This window comes from Carettochelys insculpta, chromosome 30 (genome assembly GCF_033958435.1).
Source record: "Carettochelys insculpta isolate YL-2023 chromosome 30, ASM3395843v1, whole genome shotgun sequence".
Classification (NCBI taxonomy): Eukaryota; Metazoa; Chordata; order Testudines; family Carettochelyidae; genus Carettochelys; species Carettochelys insculpta.
This window is the reverse complement of record NC_134166.1, coordinates 15,702,288-15,722,170: the sequence shown is the minus strand read 5'-3', so window position 1 is coordinate 15,722,170 and position 19,883 is coordinate 15,702,288. Positions and strand designations below refer to the sequence as shown.

The window sequence follows — 19,883 nt, the reverse complement described above, 5'->3', positions numbered from 1 at the left end:
TGTTGCGTCAGGGAGTCCCCGACACTGCAACCCCATCTGCAGCCAGGCAATAGAGTAGGAGGTTTTATTATTTCTCTGACACTGCATAGCTTAGGAGCGGTGCTAGCGCTGGGGCCAGGGCAGGCAGCCTGATTCCTCTGGGGGGAAGGGCTTCCAGCCCCCGAATCCCCCTTTCCTGCTCCCAGTCATAGAGCGGAGACCAGCCTCCACTCCCCACCACTGGTCCCTTGGGCCCCCAAGGCCACACCCCTCGCTTTGCTCAGAGGTGCCAGGAGGCTGGGCCACTTCCTGCGCCCCCTGGGGTCCCACGCCCAGCTGCACATCGCATCTGTGGGGAGCAGCCGAGGGCAGTAGGGACCTCGCAGCACAACACAGCAACTAGTGACTAGCGCCCCCTCATCACTTCCCACCAGCTCCATGTGCCCTGCCAGGCTCCCGGCCCCCGCATGCTCTGCACCTTGAGTGGTGGGGCGCGAGGCCCTGGGGCGCTGCCTGACCCCCTTCCCCCGCAGGTCATGACGCGCCCCTCAGCAGCCAACAAGAACTTCCCGTACCACGTGCGCACCTCCCAGATCGGCATCGCACAGGAGGGGGGCCCTGGCGGTGCCAAGTTCCCGCACCATGTCTACGGCAACGTGACCTTCATCAGCGACTCCGTGCCCAACTTCACCGAGCTCTTCTCCATCCCCCAGGGCCCGGTGGGGGGCGCCCACGTGAGAGCTGGCGCTGCCTGCAGCCTTACCCTTCCCTGCCCTCCCAGGGGTCCCTGGCTCCCCAGCTTCTTGCCCCACCCCAGGGGGATCCCTGAGTCCCAAGCCCCCTGTGCCATCGGGGGAGGGGGGTTGAGCATTCCAGATAACTGGACCCCATTCCCGCCAGGGTCCCCATGTACTCATTCCCCTCCCACTTCCTGGGGGGTTCCCATAGACCCTGCCCCTGCCTGGGACCCAAGAGAAAACAGCTCCTTCCCTACCCCTGAGAGGCTGCGTCCTGCACCAGGCGAGGGGTCCCTGATTACAGTGTATGGGATTGTGTCTGTGCTGAGGGTATTTACACCTGTGCTCCAGAGGTCTCTGCAGCACCATCACCAGGGAAACTGAGGCACACAGTACATTAAGAACATTCTTGCTTCATCATAGAATCACAGAGCTGGAAGGGACCTCAGGAGGTCTCTAGTCCATCCCCCTGCTTCAAGCAGGATCAACCCCCACTAAGACATCCCAGCCAGGACCTCGTCCAGCTGGGACTTAAAACCTCCAGGGACGGAGATTCCACCACCTCTCTAGTAACGCATTCCAGTGCTTCCCCACCCGCCTGGGGAAAGAGTTCTTCCTAATATTCAACCTACACCTACACCTCGTAACTTCTGACCATTGCTCCTTGTCCTGTCGTCTCTCACAACTGAACAAAATTTCTCTCCATCCTCTTTAGAGCTCCCCTGCAGGAAGTTGAAGGCTGCTATTAAATCACCCCTCAGTCTTCTCTTCTGTAAACTAAACAACCCCAGATCCCTCAGTCTCTCCTCATAGGTCTTGTGCTGCAGCCCCTAAATCATTTTTGTTGTCCTCCACTGAACCTGCTCCAGCAAATCCACATCCTTTCTATCCTGAGGGGCCCAAAATTGGATGCAATACTCCAGATGTGGCCTCACCAGTGACAAACAGAGAGGAACAACCACCTGTCTAGATCTGCTTGAAATGCTCTTACTAATGTACCCCAATATGCCACTGACCTTCTTGACTATAAGGGCACACTGTTTACTCCTATCCAGCCTTTCATCCACCATAACCCCTAGGTCCCTTTCCACTGTACTGCTACTTACCCAGTCAGTTCCCAGCCTATAACCATGCTTGGGATTCTTCCATCCCAGGTGCAGGACTCTACACTTCTGCTTGTTGAACCGCATCAGATTTCTTGCAGCCCAATTCTCCAATTTATCCAGGTCCCTCTGGATCCTGTCTCTGCCTCTCCCCCTAGTTTTGTGTCATCCACAGACTTGCTGAGGGTGCAACCCATCCCCTCATCCAGGTCATTAATAAAGATGTTGACTAACACCGGCCCCTGAAACGAGCCTTGTGGCACTCCACTTGAAACTGACTGCTATGCAGATAATGAGCCATTAACTGCTACCAGCTTTCTATCCATCTATAGGCCAAGGATCCAGTCCAGACTTCCTCAACTTATGGCAAGATTGTTGTGGGAGACTGTATCAAAAGCTTTGAAGTCAAGGTATATCACATCCACTGACTTCCCCATGTCCACAGAGCCAGTTACCTTATCACAGAAGCTAATCAGATTGGTGAGACAGGACTTGCCCTTGGTGAATCCCTGCTGACTGCTTTTGATCACTTTCCCCTCTTTCAAGTGCTCCAAATGGATTCTTTGAGGATCCCTTCCATGATTCCCCCAGGGACTGAGGTAAGGCTGACCAGTCTATAGTTCCCTGGATTGTCCTTCTTTCCTTTTTTAAAGAAGGGTGCTACATTTGTCTTTTTCCATTCATCCGAGATCTCTCCCACTCTCCAACGATCTTCAAAGATAATGGCCAAAGGCTTGGCAATGACGTCTGCCAATTCCCTCAGTACCCTTGGGTGCATTAAATCCACACCCATGGATCTGTGCACATCTAGTTTTTCTAAGTAGCTCTTAACTTGTTCTTTCCACATCAAGGGCTGCCCTCCACCTTCCCATACTGCACTGTCTAACACTGTAGTGTGGGAGCTGTCCTTGTCCGTAACGACTGAGGCAAAAAACTCATTGAGTATTTCAGCTTTCCTTACGTCATCTGTCACTAGGTTACCTCTCTCATCCAGTAACGGCCCCACCTTCCCTGATAAACCTTTTATTGTTAACCTGCCTGTAGAAACCCTTCTTGTTACTCTTCACATCTCTTACCAGCTACAGTTCCAGTTGTGCCTTTACTGTCCTGATTATTGCCCAGCATTTTCCAGCTGTCATCTCCTTAGTCTTGTGTCCAAGTTTCCTCTTCTTATATGCATCCTTTTTGAGTTTAAGCTGACCAAGAATTTCCCTGTTAAGCCAAGATGGTTGCCCACCATATCTATGTTTCTTACTATGCAGTCGGATTGTTTTATTCCTGTGCCTTCAGTAAGACTTCTTTAAAATACTGCCTATTCTCTTAACTCTTTACCCTGCTCATCAGTTCTCTCAGGAGTCAAAGTCTGCTCTTTTGAAATCAAGGGTCTGTATTTTACTGCTCACCCTTCGTCCTTTTGCCAGGATCTTGAAATCTACCATCTTGTGATCACTGGAGCCCACGTTGCCATCCACTTCTTTTTCTCCTACTAGTTCTTCCCTCTTTGGCTACATCTACATGTGAAGCCTACATCGAAATAAGCTATTTCGATGAGTAACGTCTACACGTCCTCCAGGGCTGGCAACGTCCACGTTCAACTTCGACGTTGCGCAGCACCACATCGAAATAGGCATTGTGAGGGAACGTCTACACGCCAAAGTAGCACACATCGAAATAAGGGTGCCAGGCACAGCTGCAGACAGGGTCACAGGGCGGACTCAACAGCAAGCCGCTCCCTTAAAGGGCCCCTCCCAGACACACTTGCACTAAACAACACAAGATCCACAGAGCCGACAACTGGTTGCAGACCCTGTGCCTGCAGCATGGATCCCCAGCTGCCGCAGCAGCAGCCAGAAGCCCTGGGCTAAGGGCTGCTGCCCACGGTGACCATAGAGCCCCGCAGGGGCTCGAGAGAGAGCGTCTCTCAACCCCTCAGCTGATGGCCGCCATGGCGGACCCCACTATTTCGAAGTTGCGGGACGCGCAATGACTACACGGTCCCTACTTCGACGTTGAACGTCGAAGTAGGGCGCTATTCCCATCTCCTGATGAGGATAGCAACTTCGACGTCTCGCCGCCTAACGTTGAAGTTAACTTCGAAATAGCGCCTGAAGCGTGTAGCCGTGACGGGCGCTATTTCGAAATTAGTGCCGCTACTTCAAAGTAGCGTGCACGTGTAGACACGGCTTTTGTGAGCAGCAGGTCAAGTTGCGCACGGCCCCTGGTTCGTTCCATCAGCACTTGTACCTAGAAGTTATCCCCAACATTCTCCAGAAACTTCCTGGATTGTCTGTGTGCTGCTATATTGGACTCCCAACAAATATCTGGATGATTAAAGTCAGGTCATGTGATTTGGAAGCTTCTCAGCTGTCTGAAGAATTAAATTTAAATTAAAACATAGAGATACACATCTCATAGAGCTGGGAAGGACCTCAGGAAGGCATTGAGTCCAGTCTCCTACCCTCTTGGCAGGAACAAGCACCATCCCTGCCCGCCCCAGATCCCTAAATGGCCCCTCACGGATTGCGCTCACAACCATGGGTTTAGTAGGCCAGTACTCAAACCACTGAGCTCCCCCTCCCCTCATCTCCCTCATCTGGCATCTATAGCAGACACCAACCACAACATCACCTCGGTTGCTTCCACCTCTAAGCTTAACCCAAAGACACCCAACTGGATTTTCTCCCCTCCTATACTGGAGCTCTGAGCAATCACACTGCTCCCTCACGCAGAGCGCAACTCCTCCTCCTTTCTCCTGTCTGTCCTTCCTGAACAGTTTATAACCTTCCATGACCTGCTCCAGTTATGCGAATTGTCCCACCAAGTCTCCGATATTCCAACCACCTCATACTTGTGTGACTGTGCCAGGGCCTCTAATTCTTCCTGGTTGTTCCCCAGGCTTCTGGCATTTGTGTACAAGCACCTTAGAGAAGTGGCTGATTGTCTCACTTTCTCCTCTTCACCCAGGAAACCTACAATGTTGTACCCTCCTCCTTCCCCACTTACCTCAGGGCTTGTGTCAATGCCCCCCAACAAACCTATGTAATGAGGTTAAGGGATCCCCAAGCTCTGCACCCATCCGCAGGCAGGAGTGACTCTCACTCAGCAGGAGAACAGTGGGTTTATTAACCGACAGGGCACAGTGTCGTACAGAGGTGTCAGTGCAGCTGGCAGAGACAGCCAGTCCCATCCATGCTGGGGAGAGGAGGCCCCGAGGGGCCCCCAGAGCCGGGGCCTTGCCCCCTCCTTTGTCTCTCTCTCTCTCTCTCCCAGCCCAGACTAACTGCTTCCAACTCCCAGTTCCAATTCAAACCCGTCAGGCTCCACCTGCTCCTTTGTCTGCAGTCTAGAGGTGTCTCCCTTTTGCTACCAGCTTCTTTATTTTCTTCAGGCACCATAACTCCATTGCCAGTCTGCTCTTCCTGTGTCCTGGCTAGAGGATGACTCTGGTAAGACAGAGTCCTCTCACCCCTCCCAGTAACACCTCAGCATTAGGCAAAGAACAAGTACCAGAATTGTCTGGTCTCTGGGGCTACGTCTACACGTGCAGCCAACATCGAAATAGCTTATTTCAATGTTGCGACATCGAAATAGGCTATTTCGATGAATAACGTCTACACGTCCTCCAGGGCCGGCAACGTCGATGTTCAACTTCGACGTTGCTCAGCCCAACATCGAAATAGGCACAGCGAGGGAACGTCTACACTTCAAAGTAGCACACATCGAAATAGGGATGCCAGGCACAGCTGCAGACAGGGTCACAGGGCGGACTCAACAGCAAGCCGCTCCCTTAAAGGGCCCCTCCCAGACACAGTTGCACTAAACAACACAAGATACACAGAGCTGACAACTGGTTGCAGACCCTGTGCCTGCAGCATAGATCCCCAGCTGCCGCAGAAGCAGCCAGAAGCCCTGGGCTAAGGGCTGCTGCCCACGGTGACCATAGAGCCCCGCAGGGGCTGGAGAGAGAGCATCTCTCAACCCCCCAGCTGATGGCCGCCATGGAGGACCCAGCAATTTCGACGTTGCGGGACGCGGATCGTCTACACTGTCCCTACTTCGACGTTGAACGTCGAAGTAGGGCGCTATTCCTATCTCCTCATGAGGTTAGCGGCTTCGACGTCTCGCCGCCTAACGTCGAAGTTAACTTCAAAATAGCGCCCGACGCGTGTAGACGTGACGGGCGCTATTTCGAAGTTGGTGCCGCTACTTCGAAGTAGCGTGCACGTGTAGACGCAGCCTGGGATTCCCTGATGATCCTAACTGCATCAGACTGACTTAAAGCATCATCCTCCCTGAGAGACACAGATCTAGGACCACTTCCCATCTGGGCTTCAGCTGCCTTCAGATCCAGCTCTGGGATCTTGTCACCATCTTGATCCCCCACAGGCTCGGACAAAGGAGTCACTTCCCTAGAAGCAGAAGCCCCTTTCTTGCACCAAGGACCAGTGTCCTTATCAGGGATACCACTGCCCATCCCAGAGCCATTCCCTCTGCTCCAGCCCCCATGGCTGGGTTCAGAGTCACACCTGGAATGCTCTTTCGGGGCTCCCTCTCCAGCCACCCCAGGCTGGGGGAGTCCTCCTCAGACAATGGACTAGTTTCCTCATTGGCACCTTTTCCAAATGCAGGCTCTGCTCCCTCCCCATGCTGCTGCTCCTGTTCAACACAGACAATGGGAGACACTCTCTCCTTTGTCCCAGCCCCCCTGGCAGGTCTCAGACACACACCCAGAAGGTGAAGCAACTTCTCTTACAGATAACTTGGCATTCCCAGTGGACAAGATGCTTTTCTGCACAGACACACAAGCACGTTCCTCGGCCCAGGCCTGGAAAACTCTTCGCAGATCTGTCTTGGGCACTAGTAGACAATGGGCTGGAATCACCCCTTCCCTCCTTGAGCTGTGGCAGGCCACTCGGTTCAGAGCTCCAGGCAGTCCAGGGTTCCCTGCCCCGATCTGGGCTCACCCCTGCAGGAGTTTCCTTAACCCTCAGCTCTGCCAATGCACATTCATGCAGCCTTGTCCAGCTCGTTTAATCTCATTTCAGTTTCCAGGCACTGTCCCTTCACAGCGAAGCTGCTGAGCATGGTTGCAGGCTCACAGACCAATGCCTGCTGCACCCCACGGTTCCTGGAAGAATCCCTTCAGTGTGCCAGACTCCTCGCAGGTCACACGTTCCTAGGGGTTAGGCTGTAGGCCCCTGCACCTTCTGGGACTAACTCCAACAGACTCCCACAAGCACCCTTCTTGGGTGTGAAACCCCTTCTCAAGGACCACGAGCACACTCTTGGGAAGAACTCCTTCAGTGTGTCAGCCTCCTCGTGGGTCACTCATTCCCAGGGGTTAGACCCTCGGCCTCTCTGCCTTTTGGGACTGATTCCAACAGACTCCCAGGAGTAACCCCTCCTCAGATGTGACACCACCTCTCAAGGACCACGACTGCGACCGTGACCACAACCGCGACCGTGATCACGACCACAGTCTCTTGGGTTCAGCCACAGGCCCCTCCACCTCAGGGAACCGCAGCTCACTGCCCCGCAGCACACCTGGGTCTTGCTTGCCCCCCTTCTTCCTCCTGTGCCCCAGTCACTTATACCCAGATGCTCCATCCTCGGGGTGCAATACATCCCACCACTGCCACCAGTGCATGGGGTTCAGGGATCCCCAAGCTCTGCACCCTGTCTGCAGGCAGGAGTGACTCATTCAACAGGAGAACAGCGGGTTTATTAGCTGACAGGACACAGCGTCGTACAGAGGAGTCAGTGCAGCTGGCAGAGACAGCCAGTCCAAACCATGCTGGGGAAAGGAGGCCCTGAGGGGCCTCCAGAGCTGGGGTCTTGCCCCCTCCTTTGTCTCTCTCTCTCCCACCCCAGACTAACTGCTTCCCAAGTCCCAGTGCTGATTCAAGCCCCTCAGGCTCCACCTCCCCCTTTGTCTGCAGCACAGAGGTTTTTCCTGGTAGCTTAGATTACCCTCAGCAGGAGCCCCCCGCACCCCCTGTGACCCCCCAACATCACAACCTAGTTTAAAGTCCTCACTAGGTTTCCAAGCCTTCCCGCAAAGATGCTCTTTCCTATCTTTGTGAGGTGGATCCCATCTCTTCCCAGCAATCTCTGTTCATGAAAGAGAATCCCATGGTCAAAGAAACCAAATCCTTCCCTGCTACACCACCTACACAACCACGCATTTACCTCTGTGATTCCACAATCCTACCCGGATCCCTTCCTTCCACAGGGAGGATGGACGAGAACACCACTTGTGCTCCGGATTCCTTGACCTTTCTTCCTAGAATTACATACTCCTCTGTGATCTCGTCAGGTCACTCTTGGCTGTATCATTGGTTCCTACATGGAGGAGGAAGGGGTAATAGTCTGCGGGTTTGATGATTTTTGAGGAGATTCTGTAACATCCTGGATTCTAGCTCCCAGTAAGCAGCAAACTTGTTGGGACTCTAGATCTGGATGGCAAGTGGATGACTCTGGCCCTCTTAGGAGGGAGTCCCCGATCACCACCACCCTGTCTTCTTCTGTTGGGTTGGTGGTCATAGAAACCCCATCCCTAGAACTGTGCATCCCATGCCTTGGAAATCATGGGGGTCTTCTTCTGACCCTGTGAGGTATCAGACCCAGGTATCTCTGCTGTATCACCTGCTCAGAGAGGCTGAAGGCAGTTACTTAACTCCACAGGAGTTGGAGAGACCTGAACTGGTTTTCTTCTCCTGGAGGTAACATGCTTCCAGTTCTCTTATTTTGAGCAGCCTGCTGTTCCTCAGTATTATCTGTTGCCTTCTGTCCAGAAAGTCTTCACCCTCTCTGATGGACCTGAGGGTTGATATTTGTGCCTCAAGTCCTCTAACCTTCTCTTGCAAAATGGTGACCAGCTTGCACTTGGGACATACAACATTCTTTCTGTTGTCTGGGAGGAAGACAAACATGGTGTGGAGGTCACGGCAGCAGACCTCTCATTAGCCCTGTCATCGTCCATTATCCCCCTTTCTTCAGAGAGTTCTCCTAGATGCTTCTGGTGCCACCTGGAAGGGCACAAGAGAAACAAACCTGTAAGACAGGGACAGCAGGTATGGGGCTCCCCCTCAAGGTGACTCCCAGGCAAACTCTCTGTTAGCTGCTCCTGTTCACTGCTCACAGTGTTTGCTGTTCGTGCCTTCTCATAAGGCTGCTGGGCTGGCTAAGCCTGGCTCAAAGCCTTTGCTTCCAACGTAACCAGCTCTTGAAGGCCCATCTGGAACGAAGTTCTCCTAGTTCACAACTTGCAAACCCATCACATGCTCTTCCTGAAACAGGAAAGGAAGAACGTATCAAACCGCACCTCTTGAGAAACAAATGCTCAGACACACAGGCAGATATTCAACCCACCAGCTCCCAACACAGCCCCACCGAAAGCCACACGTGCTCAGTTCCTCGTGGGTGGTGCTTTCCCAGGCAAGCTCCCTGGTAGCTGCTCCTGAGCGGTATGTCAGTATGACCAGCCCCCAAGCCAGGGGGATCCCTGGTTACCAGCCTTGGCAGAGGGGTCCCTGTATAATCAGCCCCTCCCAGGGGGCCATGTCTAACTGGCTTGCCGCCTGCACGGGCTGTGCCCTGTACCAGGCGAGGGGTCCCCATGTGCCCTGCCCTGGCGCTGACCCCCTGCTCTGCCTCGCAGGTGCAGAAGCAGGTGGAGGAGACGCCGGTAGAGCGGAGCACGCCCCCGAGCCGTGTGGTGACCACGTCGGAGCTGAGCTGGCCCCATGGGCAGAGCCAGCCTCCCCCGTACCAGCTCCCGGCCACCCACCTGCACCCTCACAACGGCTACACCGAGTACTTCAGCATGCACACGCCAGGGGGCGCTCGGCCTGTCTGAGGGCCCCACCCCTGGCAGATGGAGGAGACCAGACCCCTACAGGCCCCAAGTCCAGGGAAGCTTCTTCAGGCTGCCTTCCTGGCCCCCCACCTCCTCCCCAGGGACCAGGGTTTCCCCAGCACGGCTGCCCTGGCCTGCACTGCCTGGGCTGGGGGGTGAGCTCCCTATTGCCTCGTGGGGGAAGGGCTGAATGAAGATGGGGCTGACCCTCCCCAACAGAGGGATGACACTCTGCTCCCCACCATCAGCAGTGGGTGGGCCTCAACCCCCCCCGGCCCTCCCTGGTGCCTATCAGGGCAGGGGGTATTCTTGTTACCACTCCCCACCCTGGCCCAGGCCGCCTGTTCCCCCTTCCCGGGTCCCCCCAGCCCAGGCGCTGTGCCAGCCATGCCCCCCCCAGCCCAGGCGCTGTGTCGGCCGTGTTCCCCCCCAGCCCAGGCGCTGTGTCGGCCGTGTTCCCCCCCAGCCCAGGCGCTGTGTCGGCCGTGTTCCCCCCCAGCCCAGGCGCTGTGCCGGCCATGTTCCCCCCCCGCAGCCCAGGCGCTGTGCTGGCCGTGTTCCCTGCCCCAGCCCAGGCGCTGTGCCGGACGTGTTCCCCCCCAAGCCCAGGCGCTGTGCCGGCCGTGTCCTCCCCACAGCCCAGGCGCTGTGCCGGCCGTGTCCTCCCCACAGCCCAGGCGCTGTGCCGGCCATGTCCCCCCTGCAGCCCAGGCGCTGTGCCAGCCATGCCCCCCCCAGCCCAGGCGCTGTGCCGGCCGTGTTCCCCCCCAGCCCAGGCGCTGTGTCGGCCGTGTTCCCCCCCAGCCCAGGCGCTGTGCCGGCCGTGTTCCCCCCCAGCCCAGGCGCTGTGTCGGCCGTGTTCCCCCCCAGCCCAGGCGCTGTGCCGGCCATGTTCCCCCCCCGCAGCCCAGGCGCTGTGCTGGCCGTGTTCCCTGCCCCAGCCCAGGCGCTGTGCCGGCCGTGTCCCCCCCCCCCAGCCCAGGCGCTGTGCTGGCCGTGTTCCCTGCCCCAGCCCAGGCGCTGTGCCGGCCGTGTTCCCCCCCAGCCCAGGCGCTGTGCCGGCCGTGTTCCCCCCCGCAGCCCAGGCGCTGTGCCGGCCGTGTCCCCCCCCCCAGCCCAGGCGCTGTGCCGGCCGTGTTCCCCCCCAGCCCAGGCGCTGTGCCGGCCGTGTCCCCCCCCCCCAGCCCAGGCGCTGTGCCGGCCGTGTTCCCCCCCAGCCCAGGCGCTGTGCCGGCCGTGTCCCCCCCCCCAGCCCAGGCGCTGTGCCGGCCGTGTCCCCCCCCCCCAGCCCAGGCGCTGTGCCGGCCGTGTCCCCCCCCCCCAGCCCAGGCGCTGTGCCGGCCGTGTTCCCCCCCAGCCCAGGCGCTGTGCCGGCCGTGTTCCCCCCTAGCCCAGGCGCTGTGCCGGCCGTGTTCCCCCCCAGCCCAGGCGCTGTGCCGGCCGTGTTCCCCCCCAGCCCAGGCGCTGTGCCGGCCGTGTCCCCCCCCCCCAGCCCAGGCGCTGTGCCGGCCGTGTTCCCCCCCAGCCCAGGCCCTGTGCCGGCCGTGTTCCCCCCCAGCCCGGGCGCTGTGCCGGCCGTGTTCCCCCCCAGCCCAGGCGCTGTGCCGGCCGTGTCCCCCCCCCCCAGCCCAGGCGCTGTGCCGGCCGTGTCCCCCCCAGCCCTGGTGCCAAGGCAGCGGAACTTTTGGAGTTGTTTTTGCCAAAATAAAGAACATTCTTGTGTTTCTCCTGGTGTAAGTGTGTGTGGGGGGGGGGGCGCCCCCAGCGTGCGGGGAGGTGTCACCAAGGTGTGGGGTGTCCTGGAGCACAAGCGGGTTCTCGGGGCCGGGACACGGCCCGGACCAGACTTGTCAGCACAACCCGTCCCGGGGGGAGGGGCCCGAGCCAGGGCCCTGGACACCCCCCGCAACAGCCTCCTCCGGCCACACCCCGCCCTGCGCCGGCTGGGAGGCGAAGGGGCCGGGCGCAGGGAAACAGGCGCGATGCCGGGGGTGCGGCGGGGCTCCAGCGCCACGGCCGGAAAGGCCCGGGGGGGGGCGGGGCAGGGAGACCCCCGGGGGGGGGCGGAATCCGGGGTGGGAACCGCCCCGCCCCCGCCTCGGGCCGCGACCAGCGAGACGGCAGCGCAGAGCGGCGGGGGCCTCCCCCGCGCAGCACCGCCCGCTCTATGGTTCCGGGCGCCGCTCTGGCCCCACGTCTCGCTGCTCCCGGCCCGGAGTCCGCCGCGCGCAGAGCGAGCAGGTGAGAGACCGCCCGGCCGCGCCCCGATACCCCAGAACCCCCCGGCCCTACCCACAACCGCCCGCGCCCCGATACCCCCGATACCCCCCGGCCCTACCCACAACCCCCCGCGCCCCGATACCCCCCGGCCCTACCCACAACCCCCCGCGCCCCGATACCCCAGAACCCCCCGGCCCCCCGCCCCTACCCACACTCCCCTGTGCCCCGATACCCCCAGAACCCCCCGGCCCTACCCACAACCCCCCGCGCCCCGATACCCCCGATACCCCCCGGCCCTACCCACAACCGCCCGCGCCCCGATACCCCCGATACCCCCCGGCCCTACCCACAACCCCCCGCGCCCCGATACCCCCCGGCCCTACCCACAACCCCCCGCGCCCCGATACCCCAGAACCCCCCGGCCCCCCGCCCCTACCCACACTCCCCTGTGCCCCGATACCCCCAGAACCCCCCGCAGCCCTGCCCCCCACACCCCCTCGGCCCCACCCACAACACCCCATGGCCCAGTACCCCTGTCCCAGCATCATCATCACCCACACCCTGGGCTCAGCTGTCTGCTCCAGCATCTGCCCGGTCTTGGGCTCTGCCTCCGGCTGCAACCCACCGCCCTGCCTGCTGCAGGCTCTGGCTTTGCGCCTCCGTCCTCCGCAGATACCCCGAGGCGCTGTGACCTCCGCAGGGGGATCTCTTTGGGCTGTGTCCTCCCGTGTGATTCCTCAGGGTCACCTGCTGCGTCCCCTGTGCTCCGGGTCTTTCTGTTACAGTTCGTCTTGAACCCCGATGTCCTCCTCGAATCTCCTGTTACCACCCGTCTCTCTCAGCCCTACCACACGCTTCTGAACACACGTTTCCAAGACGCGCAGCTTCCTTCCTAAGCTGTTCGCTTTGCTTTTCCAGATCTTATCCATCGCCTTCGAACTCGCTCTTGCTTTCGCTGTTCCCTTCTTACTGTCTAGATCATACGTCATGTTGCTCCCCGGACATGTGAACTTCTCTACATTCTGTAGTTCGATCCTATCTACACTGATCTTCCTTCCTATTTCCTTATCTCCAAATACCATTGTCTTAGTTTTTTCGATGTTCGTAATCAGTTCATGCTGCTTCCCTTCCTCATTTAGCACTTGCACTGTTCTCACTAGCTTCTCTTCATCTTCCTTGATGATAATCATCCACGAATCTCAAGTTGTTAGTTCTCCTTCTATGCACTGATATCCCTTCTACCTCTTCCTTGCTCTTGTCCATCTTTCTCTCTAGGTCCATGATGAATATACTTGGCAATATCGGATCTCATCTCGTACCTCTACCCGTTCTAAACCAAGTTCCCCACTGTCTGTATGTTCTCACCGCTGCCTCCACATTGTCATTGATATCCTTCAACAACCGTATCAGTCTGCTATCCACTCTGTACGATTCCAGCACTGCCTATGTCACTTTCTGATTTATACTGTAAAATGCCTTCTGAAAAATCGGTGAAGCAATTGCAGATGTTCTTGTTCTTTTGTCGAGCTTTCTCCACTATCAATCTTAGTGCCAACACCTGCAATATGGTACTTCTGTCTTTCCTAAATCTCACTTGCTGATCTACTAGATGTTCTTCTGTCTGATCTCAGTCTCTCCATCAGCATCGGCCCCTTGCCTAGACTCGTTAGGGTAATCGTTCTGTAGCTCTTGCACTCCAACACACTTCCTTTCTTGTGTATTGTCACTAGCAAGGATCTTGTCCATTCCTTAGGTACCTTCTCTTTTTTCCATGCTATTTGATGCGGTCGGTTTATTTCCTGAATCTTACTCTCCTCTACAAGTTCCACCCTCACTACCTTGGCCTGGCCCCTCTAGCGTCTTCCCAACACTTATACCCCAGATTACTCCCCGATACCCTATAGTCCCTGTCTGCTGTCTACAGACCTCCATCCCCACTGTACACACTCCAGCCCCTGTAGCCCTGCCATCCCACAGACTGGACAGGCCCCAGTCATGACCCCTAGAGCCCTGAGGCCCCCCAGGTCCTTGCCCCAGAGTCTGGCCCCCCAGCAGCTTGGGGGGGGCCCTGTCTGGTGATCCTGGTGTCAGCTCCATGGCTGGAAGGGGTGGGAGGGTGGCACCCCTTGGCTGCAGTGGGGCCCTGTGTTGGCTCACTGCTTCTGACCCACCACTCTGGCCCCCCTGCACAGGCCATCGATGGAGCCCCCTGCGCCCTGCTGACTCGGCCATGGCGGGCCCCCTGTGCCCTGGGTGGCTGCTGGCACTGGCCCTGGCACTGAGCGGGGCCCACGGGGCCAGTGCGGGGGACTGCAAGGGGCAGCGCCAGGTGCTGCGGGATCCCCAGGGCTTCGTGAGCGACGGGCCTGGCAACTACTCCGTCAACGGCAACTGCGAGTGGCTCATAGAAGGTGTGAGGGGGCTTGGTGGGGGGGGGGTGCAGGGGCGGTGGGGGGGGCGTATGGGGGTCGGCGGGGGTGCAGGGGCGGTGAGGGGGGGCGTATGGGGGTCGGCGGGGGTGCAGGGGCGGTGGGGGGGGCGTATGGGGGTCGGCGGGGGTGCAGGGGCGGTGAGGGCGGTGTGTGGGGCGTCGGCAAGGGTGGTGAGAGGGGGCGTATGGGGGGTCGGCGGGGGATGTGGAGTGCACGGGGGGATTGGGGGTCGTCTGCTGTGCACACACCACTGAGGGCAGGGAGGGGATCTCCCTTTTGGGTTCGCCCGGGAGCAGTGTGGCTGGGGCTGCCCCAGTTATATGCCTGATGCCTGGTGCTGGACCTGGCACCCCCAGCGCCCCCCAGCCAATGCTGGGCCTCAGGGTTCCCGTGCCCAGTGCTGAGGGGCTGGAGCAGAGCCCCAAGAGCGCCGCAGGGTTGAGGCCCCGGCACTCCCTGTTTTGCTGGCGCCAGAGGCAAAAGGCCGGACGCGTCCCCGGCTGCCGTGAGGTGCAGGCGCCAGTGAGGAGTTGGATGGGAAATGGCCCTGGGAGCTGCAGAGGAATCAGGGCAGGTCTGTGACCAGTGACGCTGTCCCAGACTCACAGGCTGTGCCCCCTGGATGGTGCCTGGGGGCCATCCCGCTTCAGAGAAACAGCCCCTCTTTGGGGCCTTCACTCGCACCAGGGCAGCCTCCGGAAACTGTACCTCTGTGAGCCCCCAGCGCCTGGCTCTGCCGGGCCCTGTGTGGAGTCCCCTCGCTCGGCTGCCGCGGGGGCTCCCTTCCCCAGGGAGCAGTGCAGTCCTGTGCCCCGGCCCGGAGCCACGCTCAGCCGGCCTCACACAGGAGGTTACTGAACACTGAGCCCAGCACAGAGCTCTGCAGCCTGTGGGCCTGGCCCCCCCAGCACCGTCCGGCTGAGTCTGCCCTGCGGCCGGGGGGCTCTGCCTGGGCTCTGCCCCGCCCCATCCCACAGCCCCTCCTTCCAGCAGAGCCTCTGAGACCCCCCCAGCCTTCTACCCCGTCCTTCGTCCTCTGCCAGGTAACCAGGGGTGCCTGGGCCCCTCTCCTCCGCCTCGCCCCTCCTCTGGCCTTTGTTCCCCCTCCCCCCTCTGACTGGGACCTGCTGGGCAGGGCTCCGGGGTCCTCTCTCTGCAGCCCCTTGTCCTCCCCCTGGCCAGACCATGCTGTGCCACCCACACCCGGTCTGCTGGGCACCCGTCTCTAGGTCTCATTTGTTTCTGGTCCCTGTAACAACAAACCAACTCTCCCCTCCCTGCCCCCATCATGCCAGGGACACTGAGTGCCCCCGCCCTGCCACAACGCCCCACTTTGTCACCGCCATGGAGTGGCTTAGGCCAGGTGGGCACAGCATAGGCGAACCTTCATTCGCCCGCCGTCAGCCGGCCTCCCCTCCCCGTAGCCTCGGCTGGGGTGCGCAGCTTCTCATGGGCAGGGCCGGGCTGCGCTGGGGTGGGGAGCCCCTGCGAGGTGCTGTGATGCATGTGTGATATACTGGGGGGTATGTGTGTGTCTCACACAGGGTGGGGGGCTCCTGCTGAGGGTAACCTGGCAAACAGGTGACACCTCTGGTCTGCAGACAAAGGGGAGGTGGAGCCTGAGGGGTTTGAGTTGGAAATGGGAGTTGGAAGCAGTGAGTCTGGGCTGGGAGAGAGAGAGACAAAGGAGGGGGCAAGACCCCGGCTCCGGGGGGCACCCCTTGGGGCCGCCTTTCCCCAACACAAATTGGACTGACTGTCTCTGCCGGCTGTACTGACACCTCTGTATGACACTGTGCTCTGTCGGCTAATAAACCCGCTGTTCTCCTGCTGAGTGAGAGTCACTCCCGCCTGCGGACGGGGTGCAGAGCTTGGGGACCCCTGAACCTCATCACACTGGTGACAGTGGTGGGATAAACAACACCCTGAGGATGGAGCATCCAGTAGTAAGTGACAGAGGCGCAGGAGGAAGAAAGGGGCCAGCGAGACCCAGGTGTGCTGACAGGCAGTGAGCTGCGGTTCCCTGAGGTGGAGGGGCCTGTGTCTGAACCCAAGAGAGTGCGGTCATGGTCCTCGAGAGGAGGAGTCACACCCAAGGAGGGGTTACTCCTGGGAGTCCGTTGGAGTCGGTCCCAGAGGGTGGAGGGACCGAGGGTCTAACCCCGGGAACGTGACCCACAAGGCATCTGGCACACTGAAGGGATTCCTCGAGGAATCGTGGGGTGCAGAGGGCATCAGCCTGTGATCCTGCGACCACGCTCAGCAACTCCACTGTGACGCGGCAGCACCTGGAAACAGAATTGAGATTAAAGGATCTGGACAAGGCAGCGTGGATGTGCAATGACAGAGCTGAGGGTTAAGGAAACTCCAGAGTTAAGGGTTAAGGAAACTCCTGCAGGGGTGAGCCCAGATCGGGTCAGGGAGCCCTGGACTGCATGGAGCTCTGAACCGAGTGCCCTGCCACAGCTCAAGGAGGGAAGGGGCGATTCCAACCCACCGTCTACTAGTGCCCAAGACAGGCCTGCGAAGAGTTTTCCAGGCCTGGGCCGAGGAAGGTGCCTGTGTGTCTGCAGGAAAGCAGCTGGTCCACTGGGAATGGCAAGTTATCTGTGAGAGAAGCTGCTTCACTTTCTGGGTGTGTGTCTCAGACCAGCCAGGGGGGCTGGGACAAAGGAGAGAGTGTCTCCCATTGTCTGTCTGGATTGAACTGCAGCAGAGAGAGCAGAGCCTGCATTTAAAAAAGGTGACAACGAGGAGACTAGTCCATTGTCTGAGGAAGATTCCCTCAGCCTGGGGTGGCTGGAGAGGGAACCCTGAAAGAGCATTCCAGGTGTGACCGTGAATCCAGCCATGGGGGCTGGAGCAGAGGGAATGGCTCTGGGATGGGCAGTGGTATCCCTGATAAGGACACTGGTCCTTGGTGCAAGAAAGGGGCTTCTGCTTCTAGGGAAGTGACTCCTTTGTCTGAGCCTGTGGGGGCTTGAGATGGGACCAAGATCCCAGAGCTGGATCTGAGTGCAGCTGAAGCCCAGATGGGAAGTGGGCCTACCTCTGTGTCTCAGGGAGGATGATGCTTTAACTCGGTCTGATCCAGTTAGTAACATCAGGGAATCCCAGAGACCAGATGATTCTGGTACTTGTTCTTTGCCTGATGCTGAGGTGTTACTGGGAGGGGTGAGAGGACTCTGTCTGACCAGAATCAGAGATGTAGCCGTGTTAGTCTGTATTTTCGAGAACAACAAGAAGTCCTGTGGCACCTTATGGACTAAAAGATATTTTGGAGCATAAGCTTTCATGGGCAAAGACCCGCTTCATCAGATGCATGAGTGGGGGGGTGGTTTCAGAGGGATATTTACAGAGTGGGGTCCCAGTAAAAGGAAAGGCCAGAGCTGACAAGGTCTATTCAGTCAAGATGGAAATGGCCCATTATCAGTAGTATGTATCAAAAGAGGAAAAAAGAAGCCAGATCAGACAGGGGGATGTGGCCCATTGTCAGAGTCTAATGGGGAGATACTAACGCCCAGGGCAGAGAAGCTGTATTTGTAAGGGGCCAGCCACTCCCGGTCTCTGTTTAATCCTTGGTTGATGGAGTCAAATTTGCAAATAAATTGCAGCCCAGAGATTTCTCTCTCCATTTTATTTTTGAAATTTTTTTATTGTAGGACTGCTACTTTTAAATCTGTTGCTGAGTGTCCAGGGAGATTGAAGTGTTCTCTTACAGGTTTTTGTATGTTACCGTTCCTGATGTCTGATTTACGTCCATTTGTTCTTTTGTGTAGAGACTGTCCAGTTTGGCCAATGTAAATTGCAGTGGGGCATTGCTGGCACATGATGGCATATGTTGTATTAGTAGATGTGCAGGTAAAGGAGCCCCTGATGGTATGGTTGATGGTAGGTCCTGTGATGAAATCGCTGGTGTAGATATGTGAGCAGAGTTGGCAGCGAGGTTTGTTCCAGGGATTGGTTCCAGGTTTAGAGTTACTGTCTTGTGGTCTATAGTTGCTGGTGAGGATTCGTTTAAGGTTGGCAGGCTGTCTGTAGGTAAGGACAGGACGCCTGCCTCCCAAGGTCTGTGAGAGTGAAGGATCATTGTTCAGGATGGGTTGCAGATCACTGATGATGCGTTGGCGAGCCCTTAGGTAGGGGCTGTATGTGATGGCCAGTGACGTTCTCTTGTGAGTCATCCTCTAGCCAGGCCAGAGGAAGAGCAGACGGGCAGTGGAGTTATGCTGCCTGATGAAGATAAAGAAGCTGGTAGCAGAAGGGAGGGAAGGGATCCCAACCTTTTGTCCAGTGGTACTAGCTGTCTACCTGGAAGGGGATTATGTGGGAATCTGCCTGATGGGCCAGAAGTGATCCTGGGTGTAGGTGAAACCCAGGAGTTGATTGTGGCTCAAGGGAGCAGTGCCCCCGGGGGAGCCAGAGAAGAGTGAGTTGTTGTTTGGGGGAGCTCTTGAGGAAGAGAATTTCCCTGAAACTTTTCCGGAAGGATTGTGATCAGGACAGGTGTTTGTCTGCAGGAGCCAGAGCCAAAGCAGCCCTTTGGCTGTGGAGAAGTTTGTTTCAGTTCCTGATGGCCAGGACCTGCCTGAGTGTGAAACCACTGGCTGTGCTCTGCAAGGGGCCGGAGCAGGCAGTGTAAAGGTTTCTCAGGAACTGGAAGTTGATCCAGGTAAGCTGAAAGCTACAAGGAAATGTGAGCAGCCCTGTGATAAGCAAGTGACTGGGTGTGACCAGCGTACCGGGAGAGTAGTGTTATTCCAGGCTGGTGGGGTAAGTGAACTGAATGGGCCTCAGGTTTGGAAGAAAGGTTGTGTGGCTCAGTATGTGGAGCAGAACAGCCGCACAGTCAATCTCTGTAGGATGTGGGCGAGGGCCGGCAATCCCCCATCTCCAGATGCTGGAAACACTTATACTCTTGAAATGGACTCCACTTCTGATTCCATGGGGGGACAGAAGTTGGCAGTGGAAGGACAAAGGAGCTGTGGGCCTGGTGGGCCAGTCAGGGGTAAGCAGACATCCCCTCATGTGAATTCTGTGTCTGGGACTCACAAACCAACTTTCAGAAAGTATCAAAACAAAAAAGCAGTCCAGTAGCACTTTAAAGACTAACAAAATAGTTTAGTAGGTGAGCTTTCGTGGGACAGACCCACTTCTTCAGACCAGAGCCAGACCAGAACAGACTCAATATTTAAGGCACAGAGAACCAAAAATAGTAATCCAGGTTGACAAATCAGAAAAAAAGTATCAAGGTGAGCAAATCAGAGAGCAGAGGGGGCGGTGGAGTCAAGAATTAGATAAACCCAAGTATGCAAAAGAGCCCTGTAATGACCCAGAAAATTGCCATCCTGATTCAAACCACGTGTTAATGTGTCAAATTTGAATATAAAAGAGAGTTCAGCAGCCTCTTTCCAGACTGTTGTGAAAATTCCTCTTCAGTAAGATGCAAACTTTTAAGTGATTAACAGAATGGCCCCACTCCAGGAAAATGTCGGCTGACAGGTTTGTGGATCAGGAGTGTTTTTATGGCTGTTTTGTGCCCATGAATCCTTTG

The 19,883-nt window shown here is 57.6% G+C and overlaps 2 protein-coding genes and 1 long non-coding RNA gene across 5 annotated transcripts in view; 2 read left to right on the top strand and 1 right to left on the bottom strand.

The window, feature by feature from the left end:
- TMEM145 (transmembrane protein 145) overlaps nucleotides 1-10,248 on the top strand; it is a 29,043-nt gene extending 18,795 nt beyond the window's left edge. Inside the window, exons 14-15 of one of the 2 annotated variants that reach the window (XM_074981351.1) lie at nucleotides 513-713; nucleotides 9,480-10,248. In XM_074981351.1, the coding sequence (XP_074837452.1) occupies nucleotides 513-713; nucleotides 9,480-9,871 (593 nt within the window). In that variant the 3' untranslated portion in view covers nucleotides 9,872-10,248. The remainder of the gene's footprint in view (nucleotides 1-512; nucleotides 714-9,479) is intronic. The other variant, XM_074981352.1, reaches the window with a different exon arrangement.
- On the bottom strand, nucleotides 7,880-12,845 carry LOC142003958 (uncharacterized). Of its 2 annotated transcripts, none has more exons than XR_012642910.1 (3): nucleotides 12,458-12,845; nucleotides 8,961-9,108; nucleotides 7,880-8,847 (listed from the first exon to the last, which is right to left on the bottom strand). It is a non-coding gene; the product is annotated as an uncharacterized LOC142003958 (long non-coding RNA). The 2 variants fall into 2 exon arrangements; XR_012642911.1 differs by having other exon boundaries at nucleotides 12,523-12,845.
- MEGF8 (multiple EGF like domains 8) overlaps nucleotides 11,874-19,883 on the top strand; it is a 77,703-nt gene continuing 69,693 nt past the window's right edge. Inside the window, exons 1-2 of the mRNA XM_074981350.1 lie at nucleotides 11,874-11,918; nucleotides 14,090-14,308. Coding sequence (XP_074837451.1) covers nucleotides 14,128-14,308 — 181 coding nt within the window. The 5' untranslated portion in view covers nucleotides 11,874-11,918; nucleotides 14,090-14,127. The remainder of the gene's footprint in view (nucleotides 11,919-14,089; nucleotides 14,309-19,883) is intronic.